We start from the raw sequence: 18668 nt of genomic DNA on the forward strand, positions 1-18668 counted from the left end.
CTAGCCCGTTATACGTGGCTTATTTTTGAGGTTATCAAACCTCTAAACAAGTCCCTATACATGAAGGAGAGATATTTTACAAAATGGACATTACAGTTTGTCACGTGTTGCACTTGCTCAAAGGCCTTGTATAAAATATTCATGGGTGGAAATAGAAATAAAAATCACAATTCTCAACATAGCATGAAGAAACGCAGCATATTAGTGTACGTGCTTAGACATGCAAGTCCCGAATATGAAGCAAAGTGCAGGGCAATGCTGGCTTGATTGGTTTGATTCGTTAAAGGATCTATGCTCATTTCTATCTTGATTCAAAAGAAAATTATGTAGGCAGAACGCGCGTCCAACAAGAGTAAAAGAAATGTACGAAAAGTAGCATATAATCCCCACAAATTTGTACTGCAGAAAAGTCTCTTTCTAGCTGCAATTGACATGATTAAGGTAACAAAACATGCTACATACCCTTTCGGTAGGCGTCTTTTAAATGAATGTTGAGACACTTTACACGCATATACATCATTCAAATTGAGTAATTAGCGATGCCGCACCTGTTGAATAGGCTCCTGGATCGACATGTTTTATGTAATTTAGTCAACTTCTCTGGATACGATAGGCCGTAAACGAGATGAAAGCAAGTTGTACTCTTTGATGCCATGAAGGGAGTTACGGCATTACTGTTCTGAACGAAAAAATAAAATACCCGTACAATAATCATAACTCATTGTTTCAGTCGAAGCCACACATTTGTTCTCATAATCATGCTGTCCTTGAAAGACCAACGCCATTTTACATTTCGAAACAAATAGACAACTGCAATAAAATCATGTCCTATGAACCACAAAGTTCACTGCTCGTAAATTACACTGCATCCGCGAATTGTTTCCTAATTTCCCTTTGTTCTATAAGTCACAATACAATATCAATATTCATTGTAACGTCAGTCGGGTACATTTTCATCAATATTCTCTACAGACACTACAGATGAATTTGAGAGCACATCCGATTCACGGAATTTACATATGAACAGCAGACATACAGTATTTCTTGTTCTTTTAGGACAGGTATTCGAAGAGCAGTTTAAGCTTTTCGTTGATGGTGTAACATGAAGAGCCAAGTTCACGAGAGTCAATTTGCCGCACTAAAATCTGGCTTTCTCATTTACAATAGAACGAGGGGTTGTGTGTCTTTAAATGAGTCGGTCGCTGGATGCAGGTGTGGAGAATTTCTCCAGGAAGGGGAGAATGCGGGGGTATACGTCCTTGCATGCATTTTGTCCCATGACGCAGTCAAGATGCCCGTATTCCGGCACCTCGAACCACTCGTAGTGCTGATGCGGGTTGGCCTCACGACAGCGGTTGTAGCTCTGCCGCGTTGCGTCGATGTCCCATCCCTGGTTCAAGGATCCGACGTAGTAGAGGATGGGAAGGTCAAGGTTCGTCATTGCTTTGCGATACTTGGCCGACTCCAGTCTGTTCTTGCTGTTGAAGTCTGGGATGTAAACGTCCCGGCCTTTGATGTCCGTCAGCCGACCTTTGCGGAAGGTGACTGAGAGATGGCGGTAGTACTCTGCGTGGCCGAAACCAAACCATTCCGTCAGGGTATCGTGAGTGAGCTTGTTCAGATTTCGATGCTCCCACATGAGGCCAAACATGGACGTGATGCGATTGCACACCACGTTGCTGCACTGGTTACTCTTGTTCAGCGTGGAGCGCACCAGGAGCTGCGAAATGGCAGACATGAGCTTCTCTCGCGGATGATCGTTGTCGTCCGTATACGCATTCAGACCAGCGAAACCGAAAGCGGTGGCAACTTTCTCCAGCCGGACGTTGGCCTTGGCGTGATTCATCGACGTCGAAATCATGCAGAATCCAGACTGTGATGCGACGAGGCTTCGAACTTTGTGCCTCTGAATGTGTCCGCCGAATAGTGCCGTGTGTATGGTCAAGGATCCAATACAATGAGCATACACCTGAAGATCCGGGCATTCCGTCGTCTTGAGAATGAAGTCTACGATGGGTGGGAGATCTCGCTCTGCCGAATCATTGATATGAGTTGGCTTCCGATGAGACGGAAGGGACACCGAGAACCTCAGCTCCACCACCCACATGTCATAGCCGTGCTCGGCGAAGTATTCGACGACGCTCATGTCGATCGTGTCCAGAGAAAATATGCGGCTGGTCACGCAGAGTCCGTGAAGGAAGAGGATTGGACCTTTGGTGCCACACCTATAGCGCGTCATGACTAATGGCACACCGTCCTTCGCAGTGAGATTGTAGATCTCAGGTTTGACGCCCTTTAGGTTTAGAGGGCGCCTCTCGCGAGCCACAGCTTTCGGGCAAAACTGGGTCGGGGAGAAAAGGTTCGACACATCAAGGAGCACGCCCCCTATGAAATATCCAAACCTGGCCTTCCACTCCGCTTCCTTCAATTCGTCATCCTCACAGCCGGATATTTTGATGGCTGCGATCTCTTTGGCCAAGTCTACCAGTTTCGTCTCCACCTGTCCAGCGGCCCACGTCGTTTTTCCGAAAGTTGGTCCGTCCTTGATGACGATGCCCAGCGACGTCGCATCGGTGGCGTTATCCTCGACGAACGTATCCTGGTGGCAAACTTTGACGCCCTTGAAGAAGTAGTCGTGATCGTCCCAATTCATTGACGCCTCGTACACCATACTCTTGAACTCAAGATTCTTGTTGGTGGAAGACTGCACGTAGCACTTGCCATTGGTGAAAGACACCGGCTCCTTGAGCAGACTCTTACAAGTGAGCTTGCCGCTGAGATGGGCCTTGTGCTGCGTGTCCTTATCAAGCATCAGCGCGACGTCCACCGATTCCATTGTGAAGTCGAGCTCGCAGGGGTGGTCGGCGCCGTTCTTATGCAAGTGACCTGTCATGTGGCCTGAGTAGCTCACCCCTATGGTCCGGCCTCCTTTCCCGTGGCCTGCAGCAGCAAACGGGAGAGACAAAAATAATGGTAAATAGTTTTCAAATCGTCATGAAACGCACTCTGTATACAATTAGAATGGGCCAGAGAAGACTCCTTTAATGCATTGTCATGTGAACTGTAAATGCTTCGTCCTTCAATCAACAATAATGTTTCTTACATAAATCAACAACGGTAGCAACAACAAAGAGAAGGGGGAAATATTGCAATTCTCAAGTCATCACACAACACAGCAGATAAGGAATATCAAGAGCAAGCGAAATAGGAAGAACCGAAATGAAGCAATAAAAATAACGAGGGTTCATGGGACATGTGAAAAGAAAGGCTAAGAGGAAATAGACAAGGCGGAAAGGGAAAACAATCGAAGCAAAGGAAGGCAACGTCTCGAAAATTATCTCCTGAACACTAACAGCTGGCAACCAAAAAAAAAAACTCGCTTAACAATAAAGTTTTTTTTTTTTTTTTTCAAAGCGCAGAAACAAGGCAATCAAGAAAAAAAAAAAAAAAGAGCCATCAATGAATGCCGCTGATATCTGTAGCAATCTTGGCACTCGAAACGCGCCAAGCAACCTTGCCCAATGTGGATCGGATGTTTTCTGTGCCTATCTTTGTAAGTTTTAATACCGTCCTTTTTTTAAGGGAGAACAACGAAAATTATCTTATTTGTTGTTCATGGATAAATAATAAGGGTTTTTTTTTTTTTTCGGAAGCAGTAATTTTAAGATTCTCTTAATCACTAAATTTAGAACGGACTCTAAAATTGACATCACATTTGAGAAGACTGGCATTCTCTGTCTCTGTCTCTGTCTCTGTCTCTCTCTCTCTCTCTCTCAAAATGGCAACATTTCTAATTTCTTTTTGATTTTTGTGGAGACACTGTGTAACGACAGTTCCACGTAGCCTTTCTGTGAAGAAGAAAAAGGAATGACCTAGATCGTTTCGAGCTGTGGCTTCATACATAATCACCTAGTTTTAGAAGGCTTAGGCCTACAACCACTGCCACAAGGGTTTTTTTTTTTTTTTTTTTTTTTTTTTTTTTTTTTTTTTTTATTCATCAGTTTACTGGAAAGACTGAGAGGGAGGAAACAGCTTCAGTTTTTATTTTCTGTACTTTAAAACAAGGAAAAATGGAAAAGAAGGTCGATAAGTCATCAGAAAGAGAGAGACAACAAGAACAACTCGAAACCAGTATTTGCCCAAAGTGTACCTTGATCGGTGTGCAAACCACGTGAGAATGAAATAGAGGCATGACCTCGTATACCGTGTATAGGGTGTGACTCTAGACTACGTCTCACGATTGTGAGTACGCTGTATAGTCATCATGCGCTGTCAAGTTTTACCATAAACGGTAATCAAAGTGATATCGTTGGTGTCTGCGTTTAACGGTGTCATTGGAACCATGACGTCAATACCGGAAATAACTACATTGCTCAGTTCAGCATAGTTGCCCTCTGTATAGTTACCCCTTCCACGATCATGAAAATATTTGTGCAAGACATTATATATAATATATGGCCCTATTGAAAGATTAAACAGCTGATCCTTTTATCACAGTATTATATCTGTGAGATTTTGTTGTTGTTGTTGTTGTTCTTGTTTTCCAGTCTTGTTCGGCAACAATAGTTTGAGGGCAGAAACTTAAATCGTGAACACTTGAGCGATGAAAGTATACTTCACGTCATGATTTGATTTATTGTTTGTAATAAACAGAGAGTACCCAGCAAGACAGAGTGCAGAGGCTTCATTGAATTGTGATAAATTTAAAATGGTAATAGATTGACTAGGTCCGTGTTTGACATGTTTTCATCGACTAGTTTATCCCTTTATGTGCCAATGAGTCGAATGTATACAAATTTCACACACAAACCTATGGACAGGAAATAAATGTAGCACATAGAGGGTTACACCCCGTGTGCATATTCTGATGAGACGATGATTTCACGACTTTCACTTAAATTTCGTTTGTGAGAAATGAGAAAGAAATGTACATATGAAAAAAGCAATTAACAAAATATGATGTTATTGGACAATAATGAAACAAGTTTAATAGCTCTATTTCAATAGATATCATCATGGATTGATTGTTGGGATGGGATGAATTTTTGATTCCGGAGGATACGGGTCATATTATCTTTTATTTTATAATCAACTCAAAATTTGGTTAAATTTGTGTGTATAGCTTGCTATGAGACCTGTGAAGATGTTGTATTATGACTGTATCAAACTCGCATTTAAAGTTGCCACTTTTTCCTGAAAACATGTTAAAAGAATTTAACAAATATAATACCACCAAATACTAATTTTCTTTGCATAAACCCAGTTTTGATGAAATCTCTATCATTGCATTCATGTAAATTAAAGTTACTACTATCATCTATTTAAGTCGACGTCGACATGATGTGGAATCTCCTTTTAAGTTTAGTTGTTGTTGTTGGTATTTTCGTTGACTGGGTATGATACATGATAACCAAAACTGGTGTCCGATCATAATATGCCGAGCAGCAATAATACTTCTTGAAAATTGCATTGCTGTTCAGGATATCGTACTTCGAAACGAAATCGGACGCATGCTTGACCGGATGACACCGCAGAGATTGTGGTTAAAGAAAAAAAAAAAAGAAAGAAAAGAAAGTATAGTGGGAAACATCTTGCCGGAAACGTATCATATCAAACTACCTCGCGTGTGAACAGAAAGGAGGAAAAATATGATAAGCAGCTCTCTCAAGCGACACATTATGAATCTGGCATTAAGCACGCGATATGCCCATGATAATTTATCTGATGAAGATTAAAGGTTCCGAATATTGAATGTCGGTCAGCATACACGCCTTAAGCACTAGTGACAGTTCTTGAAAGACAGCATTGTTAAATCAGAAATAAGCACCGTGATTACTTATTCTATTAATTATCCTTAACTAAAGCTGTAATCAGAAGTATTATAGTGTTATATTGTTGTTATGCATATCACTTTTGCTTTTACCCAGACAGCACCATTGTACGGTAATTACGCCACGAATCAACATTATGCTATCGACGTTTTTTCTTTAATTTCCTTACGCCGCAAAGGGGCTATACCATACATTAATTACCCACATCTTTAACATCACCAAACACAAGCAACTGACAAGAGTTACGAGGTGTAGCTTCACCACGTGTTTCCTTTCGTCAACACTTTTATGGGGAAGAATTGTGCCACCGAGTTTATGGGGGCTCCGAGACGAGAGCAAACAATAGATCATCCCCTTTACCGGTGGTCCGGTGTTTTAAAAGTTTTAAAGGGATCGTATAGTTTTGGTTGAGACCTAATTTCAGGTTTCTAATATTTTTTGGTGAGATAAAGAGAAACCTCTTATGAAATATGAAAGAGCATGTAATTCTATGAGGAATCCAATGTTTATTTGATGAAAATTGGTTTTGAAATGCCTGAGATATCCAGAAAAGAGCAATTCTAATAAGGTGTGGGAACCACACGTTATTACGATCGCTTTGTTTTACTTTGTTTTTGGATGTTTCAGTCATTCCAAACCCGATCTTCATCAAATAAACTTTGAATTCCTCTTAAAATGGTATGCTCTGTGCTATAATCATAAATGTTTTCTTGGTATCTCGCAAAAAGTTAAAAGCCCAATTCTCATCTCCACCAATACTGTACCATCCCTTTAAGTTTATTTCGTCTGACAACAAGCAGTTATAGGGTAAGAGGAAAAGAAAAACGGGACGAAAGAGAGAGAGAGAGAGGTGGGGGGGGGGGGTAAAGAGACAAATATTTGCTTGACCGACATTGAAGATATTGACTAGAGATTATAACTGATGTATATAGGAAAGCACACTGTTGAGGTGCATGGTTGTTATTCAGGACTGTGTAGAGGGTATTTCCGGTCACCCTTTTCCCTCTGTTTTATGTGAGTAATTCAAACACGAGTCTTCCGACCTTTGCCGTACTTCTGACACAGAATTCTTTTTTTTTTTTCTTTTTTTTATGAAAGTCAAAAATCCGAGGTGAATGGTGAGTCCTCGATCTTCCTGGAAGCGCATAGGTGACTTTCATAGATATTGTACACTAATCTCTTGGTGTCGACATCCATACTACTCTCGCATAGACAGACCATGGAGCTATACAAAGCTATATGCATGGACAGACCAGTCCTTGACTTTGCAGTTCCGCAGCCCGAGCGACCCTGTACTCTTACATCCTCCGGGAGTCCTTCATCCGTACCGCCAGCGTGGAAAAAACAAACAAAACTTTACAAGAAAAAAACAAATAGTCGGGGACAAAAAAGAACTAGGTCGGCTGGGATTCTAGAGCTAGATGTCCTCTTAAATCTGGGACATATGTGCATGCACAGTGTTAGCAATTGTTCTCCTTCTCGTGTGCTACCACGTGCCTGGGTGGGTATATCGTGAACTATTGGCAGTATATGTACCACTGAATAGCCTAGACAGTGGAAGGTACCAATGCTATGCTATGCTTTTTTTTTTCTTTTTCTTTTTTTTGCGTTTAGCGACACCATAAGAGTGAGAGTCTTTTGGTTGCATATTGAATTTCACATGTTCGAAATTGCCTGTTTCCATTGCTGGTATGAATATCTCTAAATGTGATAGTAACCCCACATCATCATCTCCTAATTTCTTTTTTTTTTTTTTTTTTTTTTGTTTCCTCAAACAGTTTTTTTAATATTTCCGCCGAGACATTATTCTAAAAGCTACCTCTGTGGGACACGGAAAAACAGATATAACCAAAATATATAATAGTCTGTCATGAGGAAAAAAAAATCCCCAACAACACTGCGTTGAATTACACAGTCAACTCTAACAATACAACATCAGCGTGCATACAAAATGTATTCAGAGAAGTATTCACAATGGCCTCGGTGCAACATAAACTGGCGGCAGATTCTATTCCAATAGAGGGGGAGAGCAACTGAATACTCAGCCTCTCCGTTTCTCCAATTCAGATCTGAAGCTTATTAGAAAAGAAAGGAACTATTTAATTGTAGTTCTCTCAGTTCTTTTCCTTCTAATGCAAAATTCTGCAGTGTGTTGAGAAACTTGATCGTGGTCGTTAAAGGGATCGTATAGTTTTGGTTGAGACCTAATGTCAGGTTTCTAACATTTTTGGTGAGATAATAAGAAACCTCCTATGAAATATGAAAGAGAATGTAATTCCATGAGGAATTCAAATTTTATTTGATGAAAATTGGTTTTGAAATGGCTGAGATATCCAAAACAGAGCGATCCTAATAAAGTGTGGGACCCACATTTTATTACAATTGCTTCGTTTTAGTTTGTTTTTGGATGTTTCAGTCATTCCAAACCCGATTTTCATCAAATAAACTTTGAATTCCTCTTAAAATGGTATGCTCTATACTATTTCATATGTGTTTCCTTGGTATCTCGCAAAAAGTTAAAAGCCCAATTCTCCTCTCCACCAATACTGTACTATCCCTTTAAACTCCATAGACAGCAAAATGAAGGATGTTACGAATGCCACTCGCTGGGCACTGTTGAATGCTCACCCTTAAAAAACACCCCTCCGGGGAACTTGAGACTCTGTTGATCCCTTTATTTCTATGCCTCGCATTCTTAAGGGCTTTTTACACTTGTGTTTCTTAACCCCGGACTTTCTCTGACCCAGGACTATCGTTAGTCCCGTACCAATTTTTTCAGCTTTTTACACTCGCCAATTAGTCCCGTACTATCTCTTGTCCGGGGCTAAGGAGAAAACTGACCTTTTTACACTCGTCTTTCTTAGCCCCGGACTTTCCAAACCACATGAATATTCATAATTACGCTGTGTACTGTACACGTACACGCACGCACCGGCAGCACTTGATTACCTCGTTTCTGATTGGTCAGTGAGGGTCGCACTTCGTCTCCGTCGCTTAGCCCAGGATTATTTTTTCGTTCTGTTTACACTCACTTGCTTGGCACCGCAATTGCGGTGCTAGCACCGCAATTGCGGTGCTAACCCCTGCTATTTTGCAGGGCCAGATAGTACCGTACTATCGGTGGGGCTAGCCCACTTTGGCAAAAACGAGTGTAAACAGAAAGTGGGCTAAGGATAGTCCCGTACTATCGGTGGGGCTAAGGCCCCCCCTTAGCCCCACCGATAGTCCGGGGCTAAGCAAAAATTTACAAGTGTAAAAAGCCCTTTAGAATAACAAACGCGTCATTGTCAAACGCAGAATACATTGTAGTTATTTACCAAAATTTTTTCGATGTTTGCCTTTCCAAAGGCAAAATCATTGAATGCCATGTATGGGCGAAGATAATGTGATCGGTTAACAGTGAACGTGACCTGCAGCAAACTCCAGAGAATGAGCAGCCTGGGTTATGATGTTGAATGTCGTCTGCAAGCCATGCAGCTCTCTCGCCACAGAGCAGTTTATTTGCCATAAGTGTCGTACCTTTTTTCTCCAAATTACTCAATTAGTGTAGAAAAGTTCATTGAAGGAAGACTGTTTTCCTGAGAGAATATCCACAGCATCAAGTGCACATCCACTATACAGTTTGATATACGTGTATCATGCAACGAGGGAGATTAGATTGCGCTCTGAAAAACTGCGGGAGACACATACTTCCTGGAATGGAAAATACAGTGTGCCTACATGCTATAAGTACAATTCGTTTTTGTTTGTTTGTTTGTTGTTAGTTTTTTTTCCGGGGGGGGGGGTTATCATACTAGAACTCACCCGATCGTATTCTCCTCTCCGGCGTTTCTCTCGAGTCCTCAGGTTAATAAACGCAAAGCGTGGGTATAAAGCAGACAAAGATTCTTGAAGACTGCAATTATGTCGAAAAGGCGCACCTACCCGGGGGTGCCACATGACGTGGAATAAAGAGTATTATTATGAAGGTTCCGTTCGTCGAGCTTGTGGAATGCTAACTTTTCAAGAGCTGGGTTCCACGAAAAGAGACAAAGATTAACAAAATACACTTTTGCAGTCGATGTGATTTCATGGTAGAAAATAACGTCACTTCATTTTGCTTCCAATCTCATGCTCTGCCGGTATATGATTGTCTTCTCTGTAATTTTGTGTAATGGTGCAACATATCTTTTCGGCATCACGTCGCGTCTTTTGAAAGCGCAATGGGTAAAGTGTTAGGCAACAGACAATTTGCATTGGCGATAGAAAGTACTGCAATATGAGAAACCCTGGGTAAATGGAATCCTAGCTATTTCTTCGCACCATGGGGCTAAAATCCATCAATGCTGATGGAACGAAAGAAACCTAGAAGATGAGAAAAACCAAGGAGACCTCAGTCAATGAATAAGATCAGTAGGGAGGTCTAGAAGTAGGGAAACCTTTAGAAGAACAAAGGATGACGAGGAGTAGAAGAAAAAGAAGACGAAGAAGAAGAAGAGAAGGCGGAGGAGGAAGAAGCGCAATAATGATTGCAAAGAAGGAAAAAGCACACCAAACTTTCATGGGAGAGGGAAAATGGAAGAAGATGAAGAGTGCAATTACAAAGCTATGTGTATGACGAGGAAGAAGCGAGCTGGTTCATAATATATTCATGTTAGGGGGATTTACACTTGCTTGGTAAGCAGACACTTCGTGCTTCCAGGATGGTAGACCTTGCAGTGTTTGTATTGATACTAACTGGATACGAACAGGACATCTAGGCCACACGTAAGCGGGGGAAAATGTATTAACGCTCACTATTATACTTTGATATGACTCGATCCATCTAATTCCCAAAAAAGATCATTGTCTAGGACAAAGCAGTTTCGTTCTGGTCCATATTTAAGGACAGCTTCTGTATAGTGATGCTATTCAAGTAGTTCACGTCCTGCCAGATTCTCGCTAATGCGTCAAATCAGATTTACATGGTGATGAATAGAAGCGCATTTTCCCAGCACTCCCAACAAAAGGCCTAAAAAGGAAGGGCATCTGCCACATCATGTCGCTTGCAATTACTTCCTGGTAGGAGGAGTAAGTTAAGTAACAGAGCTCCCTGTTGCATTAAACGACCTCGCTTGATTGTAGCCACTTTCATCAGCTTTCAACATTTTTTTTTTATTTGTTATCATGGTATCAGAACTTTGACTCAGCATTTTGTCTGGATTACGATTGTTGTATCAATGACACTGGTCTCTCCTCTGACGACTGTTCATCTTGATTCAAATTGCAATACTTGATATGTATTAGGATGGAAGGACACTTTGTAAAAGTGGACCCCTAACCCTAACTCCAACCCTAAACCTAAACCTAACCGTAACCGTAACCCTATAACCCTAACCCAGGATCAAGAAAAAAATCATTTGCCAAAGGGACCAGCCAAACCTTTCAGTATTACAAACATTGACAAACTACAACTTGATTGCACAACGCATCAACGGTAAAAAGTGGTCCTTATAATATGTTTTATAACCAGGAGGATATAACATGTGCAAGTCCCGCATTGCTGTTTACCCCCTCCATCCTAGCCTCCGTCACAGCAATAATTATCATCTAGCTTAGCGATCCAGTGGCTGAAAGAACAGTGTCTCTTATTATTTAGCCCCTCATGTGTTGTTTTTGTTATTTCCTTTTTAATAAAGGCATTACACACCTATAAAGATACGACGGAGAGGCAAGCAGAAGGATTAGCTGGCGTGGTATATATACAGAAATATATGATATATGAATATATTCATGCAATCTCCGCATAAAGAGCAGGCAAGGTTTTGCTCACTTTTTATCGAACTGGTAATGCTTGGAAAAAGTAAATAGCCAAAGACAATGATAAACAGTGGCGTGTGTATTCCTACGAAGACAATATGGCTACAAGATTATTGCCCAGTTACCTAACCCCATCCTCCTTCCCACTCTCCTTCCTCAAAGAGGGTACTCGGGTCTACAGTAATCGATGCTTTGTTAGTCAAATTCGTTTTACAGTGATAAGCGGAGCATATCGGCATGCAGACGCAGATATCTAATGGTGTTTTTGTAATACATGTACTATAGCTGAATAGATCTTTCCACTTGTTGGATCAGCATTTTTTTTTTTTTTTTTTTTTTTTTTTTTTTTGCTGCTGTTCTGTGCAGCCGTCACAATTTCACACACCGTGAGCACATCAATGTGTGTATCTACTGTAGCTGTACACACTATGTATGCTTGTGGTTTGCGAGTGGTTGGTATTTGATATACCCAAAATAGAATATAGGTTCCCCGTATACGTCACTGGTGCATGCATGATCACAATGAATGAAATGTGTGCTACTTGCTGGAAGAACTGTTTGGTGGCCACATTAATACAGTAGGTCCATATAATAGGGACGACAAAACTGGTGAAGATTATTCTTACCGTCGGTCACGTCTTTGCTCCCTTGCTGTCCCATGGTGGTTCCTTCTTCTGGTCCTCACTATCGACAACTTTTGGCGAACCTGGTCCTGGCTGCTGTATTACCAGCAAGAACTTACAAGCGTGAAGTCCAAGTGCAAACAAGTCACCACTATATGTTCCTCTTTGTGTACCCACCGCACTGCGAAATATCTAGGAGGAGAACGAATTGGGGTTTGCAAATTCTGAAGAACCAGAAGATCTGGGAGGGTACCTTATACCAACGGCCTTATACTATACTTCAGTTGTTGCCTGGTTGTGCACGAACAGAGGTTTTAATGGCCTAGATACGTAACTCCCGGTATTTATTGAACGGCGTCGCAATCGGCTGACTAAACTTTCCGACAGCGCATGAACAAAAACAGTAGAGAGCCAGGGGGAAAAAACAGAGCTGTGCACTGTTAGCATTTGTCGTGACGTCAGACACTAAGTCACGCCCCATCGCCATGCACACAAAAGCAAGCTGGGAAGTAATGTAACAAAATCTCTCTCTCTTTCCCTCTCTTTCCTCTTCTTCCTCTCCTTTTACTCTGTCTGTTAGCTTCCCCTCGCCATTCCCTCTTCGGTATATCTTGATTTCTAATTCCTGACTATATTTTCTTCAAGGTTCTTTTGTCCATTTTGAGAGAACGTGAAAGCAAACATATTTTTCCCCAACGCTTTTTCCCTCGTAAGTCTGAAGACAGCGAAGATCTGCCCCCCTTATCATGAGCCATAGTTCGGGGGATCACCGACTAATGTGCATCCGCCTCACGTCATCGTGGTCAACAATAACATACCCGACCGGCTAACTCATCGGTCACTTTTGTCCAATCAAGACCGCTTGTGACGTGGGGAAAGAAACCTTCTTAAGGACAGATATACGTGTAGATGACGAGAGAGTCCCAAACCACAAACCAGAGATTGCCCTTGTATAGAAAGTCTTTTATAGAGAAATTTGACAGTTTATACTTCAACGCAAGTTAACGGCATTGTCGTTCGCATGGAGATAAGCTAGTTGATCGTACATTAAACAGAAGCCCAAAATCTATTGACGTACTAATCGATCTTTGGGAAGCGGGAGTGGCGTCTCCCTCCAAGAAACAGATGCGTATCGATCAACATTGAGCCAATAATACAGGAGAAAACGTTCTTTTTGAACTTTACTCCCCTGATCACCACAGAGCCTACATTTTCTTCAGGGAATATCAAATTAACCCATCTTACCTTCCGCATCTTTATCAAACTGATCACGTTTGGACCTGTATTTGTACAAGCTAAATTTGACTCCTTCTTGTTAGTCTTCAGAAGGCATATCTCTTGCCCAGGCTTCTAACCTACGCAGTTCTACAGACATACTTCTTTCACAAGTCCCACATGTTAAGCAAAACATAACACTAAGTAGACAGCGTATGATTTGTCTGCCTAGGCCTAAAACTCTGGAATAGTTTACCATGGGAAATCACAAATTCCACATCTGGAGGGTCCTACAAATCAAGAATTCAAACATAGCTCTCCATTGAACTGTTAATCATTGCATGTTTAAGCTAATCAGGATCGAACTCTTGCAGATTAGAATAATAATTACACTATATACATATTATGATAAGTCTGCAATTAACAAATTGATATCAATTTTGTATTCGCAACGATGTAGTATTTGGGTTGTGTTTGTGTTGCTATTTGTATAGTATTTGCTAATTTTGTGAGGGATACACTCATAGTGTACATAGAATCATAATAATCATTATGCTGTTATGTAAGGGTACAAAGCTGCTTTATCAAGACTAGATTGTCCTTCATTTTCAACATTCGTAAGACGTCATTGTCTCATTCTGCTGCAGATGGGCGTCACTTCGAAAAAGAATTGCAAAATAGAAAAAGGAAGTGAAATTTCAGAAAGTCATAAGGACATGACACACAGCTTGATGCTTAGTGTTATTTATATCTTGCTGCCACTCCTACTGGTTGTTGAAACGAAATTCGTCGATATGATTGCCATGTTTCTTTTCATGCTACAATAAGACAATGTAAAATGAAAGTGTCCTTGAAGAGATGATGAAATGCATGCATATAAACGACTTCAATAAAACAAATAAAGGTTAAACTGTGTCTTTAGTAATCCTATAAATGCAAAGCAAGGAGTTTAACTTTAACACGTACTATAGACAGTGATAGAGAACATGTAGAAACTTTTATTTCTAATAACTTGATTATATGATAATTTATCAAGGCCGCACAGAGCAGCCATTAAGCTCAAAATAATGTTTTACTCTCTGTCGAACACACACACACACAGACATACACACACACGTGTTATACACATGTACACAACATGTATATATAATACATACATGTATATAATAATGATAACAATAAGGATGATGATGATGACGATAATAATAATAATAATAATAATAATAATAATAATAATAATGATAACAACAACAACAACAACAACGATAATGATAACATAGGGCCTATACATATTTGCCAACTGACAAGTCATGGAATAGGCTAGAATGCAAAATATTATGTACGAATAATTACATGACGAGAAACCAAGAATAAATATAGCAATGGAAAAGAGTGATCTTTTTTTTTTTATTCATGTTCCATATTCCACATTTCATACAAGTTTTATATTCCATTTGATTTGAAGCAGAAATGTTTTACACACAATGGTCAGTTTGAACCAATAATGCACAAATGTATAAGGACATATAATTGGCGTGTAATATGAGGAACCCACTAAAAAGCAAAGCTTGTAGGATGTGGGCTCCAAAAATATAACATAGGTTTTAGTACAGTATATCAATGTCAGAAGTGACGTAACATGCAAAATTCAAAATATCGAAAATATTACAATGTTTACGGGATGTACAAGGTATAGTATATAATGTTTATGATTGACTTATGGTATAAATGCTAAGAAAAGTAGCAAGTTGATCAAACTAATGAAGTCATCCGAGCGAGGCATCATTTGAGTATATGCAAAAACAAAAACAAAAAAAAAAATTCCAGTGATTACGGCAAAATAATTAAACATAGAATTTTAGAAAATTGGCTTTGAGATTTTTCTTAAAGGAGCTTAAAGAAATTGAGTGCAACCGAACCGAATCTAACTCATTCCAGAAAGAAGGGCCGGTCGATGTAATTGTCTTAAGGGCTAAAACTGTACGAACAGGGGAAAAATGATAGGATTCACTGTGTCTTGTAGGGTAAGTATGAATATCACTGTTTTTCACAAACATTGAGGAAAATATACTAGGAAGGTCACCAGTATTCAACTTATACATGAAAATTCCAACATGATATAAATACAAATCAGAAATTTTTAACAATTTACTTGAAACAAACAATTCGTCAGTGTTATCAAAAAATTGTGCTCGATTTACAATCCGCAAGGCCTTTTTCTGAACCAGAAATAACGAATCAATTTTAGTCTTTGAGCAATACACATTCCCCCAGGCTAATATTCCGTAATTCAAGTAAGGTAATAATAAAGTTGTATAAAGAGAATGCAATATTGGCTTTGGGAAGAGATATTTCAGTTTGTGAATAATTCCAACATTCTTGCACAACAATTTACATAAATAATCAACATGTACCTTCCATGAAAGGTTACTGTCAATATAAATACCTAAAAATTTTGTTGAATCTATTTGATTTAACTGTAAACCTTTCATTAAAACTAAACCTGGAAGAGATTTTATTGTGTTACTGAAAACCATATAATTGGTCTTATTTAAGTTAAGTGACAATTTATTTGCCTGAATCCACTCAAACACCAACTTAAGTTCATTATTCAAAGAATCGAGCAAAACATAACACATCTACTGAGAAGCGAAGCTTGTAAAACGTAGATCACTCGAAAGAACAACAGTATACCAATGATATAGGTCTATGTTTCCCAAAATTTCATCTAAATGATTATGTACTGTTAAAGCTTTTTGAATTGATGTGTATATCATGCAAATTATTTGATACACGTCGTAAACAGTAACTGTTTAAAATGCTAAATATATGAACTTAGAATAACATAGCAATTGTATGCTACGGACACTGTTCATGATTTATGTCTCTTGCTGGCGAAATGATCTTGAGAGTATACATGTACTCAAATACCCATTATCTGTGTCGCTAATTGTGAAGATCATTGCCGCTCACATTACTCTTCAAATGAGAATTTGACAGAGTGATAACTAAACAACCTTGGAAACAAAAAAACAAAAACAAAAAACAAAGACATAAAGGACAAAAACTTCACATCAAAGTAGGCCTATTCCTTTTCCATGAAAGAGGTCACAACTGCGTGATCATCCGGGTTCTTCAAAGAAACTCTTTTTATTGTTCTCTCTCTCTCTTTCTATCGCGATCTCTCTCATTTTTTTTTTTTCGTCGCTCCAGCTTTTCATTGCATTGTATACAATCGCTAAAAGTAGACTGTTTTATTGTTGGGTCTGTTCTGTATACCCCAACTCGAAATATCTTTCTTTACTAGTGGTGAGTAATGCCAGTTCAATCACTATGGAATTTCGATTCAATAGGCAGACATAATAAAATTTATTTTTGTCACGTCGTTCCGCGTTTGCATTTTGATTTTGCGGTGATTGCGGTGCTGAAGGTGACCGTCGATAACTATAGGCTGGAAAAAAAAAATCCCCCTCACTTCGATTTAAGATTGCCCTACAATACTGTGCTCGCAGTGAATCAGCGCTATCTTATAATAACATGGCAGATCACTTTTCATTCACACACGTGCAGCATGCACACAGTGCGAGAATATGAGCTTAAACAGGAATTTAAACCACTGTCTTTACACGTCAACTTCATGCGGTGCCTTCGAATGGCGAATCATCATGACATATTTAAATTTCAACATATTCAATATTGAACGACGCAAGGAAAGACGAGTGGAAACAAGTAGTATAGAAATAGAAGAAAAAGAAGAAGAAGAAGAAGGAAAAAAAGAAGAAGAAGAAAAAAGAATTAAGAACAATAGTGATAAAAGAACAAGAGTTGAAAGAATAAAAGGAAAAAGAAGAAGAACAAGAGGGAGACAAATAGAAGAAGACAGAACAGAAAGAGCAAGGGAGGACAAGGAAAAAAAAAAAGGAAAGAAGAGAAAAAGGTAAAACAAGAGTCCCTAGCCAATAATGTCTCGAAAATTAACAGCGCGGCACAGCATGTTCTTGCATTATGATACTCCACTTTCGTACTTAAATGCGCGTGGAATGTGACTGCCATGTGCTATACGTAACTATATTCAATCACTCCACATTCATATTTCGCCGCCAGGATCCCCCCCCCCCCCAAAAAAAAGAAGAAATATCCCAAACCCCCAAACCAAAAACAAGAACACGCCGAAGAACAACAACGACGACACCTACAAAGATATCAGCAACAGTAGCAACAGCAATATCAACAACAGCAGCAACAACATCAACAACAGAAGCAGCAGCAACAAAAATAACAACAATAACGACAACAGCAGCAGTAACAAAAACAACGACAACTACTGCACTGCATATCCGGTAACAGGAAAACTTAAATACAGGACACACCGATAGAACCATGCAGTTTCAACTAAAGCGCGGTGAATTATTATAAAAGAGCTTGCACTTTTATATTGCTTGTTCGAAGCACAAAATTTAGGAGAGGATATCCTACGCGGATTTTTCCCACAAATGAATCAGCTGTTATACTGAAAAAAGGGGAAAATCCCCATGCAGTAATCAGTCAGCCTTACTTTTTCTCTCTCCTCTCTGTTTACAATGTAGTAGAATGAACATGCGTTTCATTAATGGAATAATAATGGATAAATGGAATCATTGTGTAGGATTATCATTCGACTTTGAGGTTGCCATTACCTATCACATGGATTATCAGAATCATTGTGGAATGAAAATGGCCTCTATAATCGTCAAAGGTAGCCTCCACTTCGGAAGCGATTGTTCTGACCATGATGACCAGGGTGCCCCGATTTAAAAGCATCGATGCTTTAGCAGCAGCATTTGGCACGTACCCATTTTGCATACCGGGACACAGTTGGTGAAACACCAAATATGGTCACAATTCAATCACGCCCTTTCCACAGCTGCTCTCTCACGACTTTACCCATAAAAACGACCATGGTAGTGACAATGATACCATTACTTCATACTACTATTATTACTACTATGCTACTACTACTACTACTACTACTACTACTACTACTACTACTACTACTACCACTACTACTATATTATTATTATTATCATTGTTATTACTGTTATTATTATTATTAATATTATTATTATTGTTATCATTATTATTATTATTATTATTATTATCATTATTATAACTACTACTTCTACTACTACTACTACTAATACTACTACTAACAATAATAATAATAAATACCACCACTACTACT

At 39.4% G+C, this 18668-nt stretch overlaps 1 protein-coding gene across 1 annotated transcript; it reads right to left on the reverse strand.

Moving 5' to 3' along the window:
* Positions 1–1186: 1186 nt before the first annotated feature.
* Positions 1187–12269, reverse strand: LOC140243123 (lipase lipl-1-like). Its single transcript, XM_072322852.1, has 2 exons — positions 12236–12269; positions 1187–2940 (listed from the first exon to the last, which is right to left on the reverse strand). Exons 1-2 carry the CDS (start codon positions 12267–12269, stop codon positions 1187–1189), a joined length of 1788 nt encoding a protein of 595 aa, XP_072178953.1.
* Positions 12270–18668: the final 6399 nt, after the last annotated feature.

Source organism: Diadema setosum, chromosome 19 (genome assembly GCF_964275005.1).
Source record: "Diadema setosum chromosome 19, eeDiaSeto1, whole genome shotgun sequence".
Taxonomy (NCBI): Eukaryota; Metazoa; Echinodermata; class Echinoidea; order Diadematoida; family Diadematidae; genus Diadema; species Diadema setosum.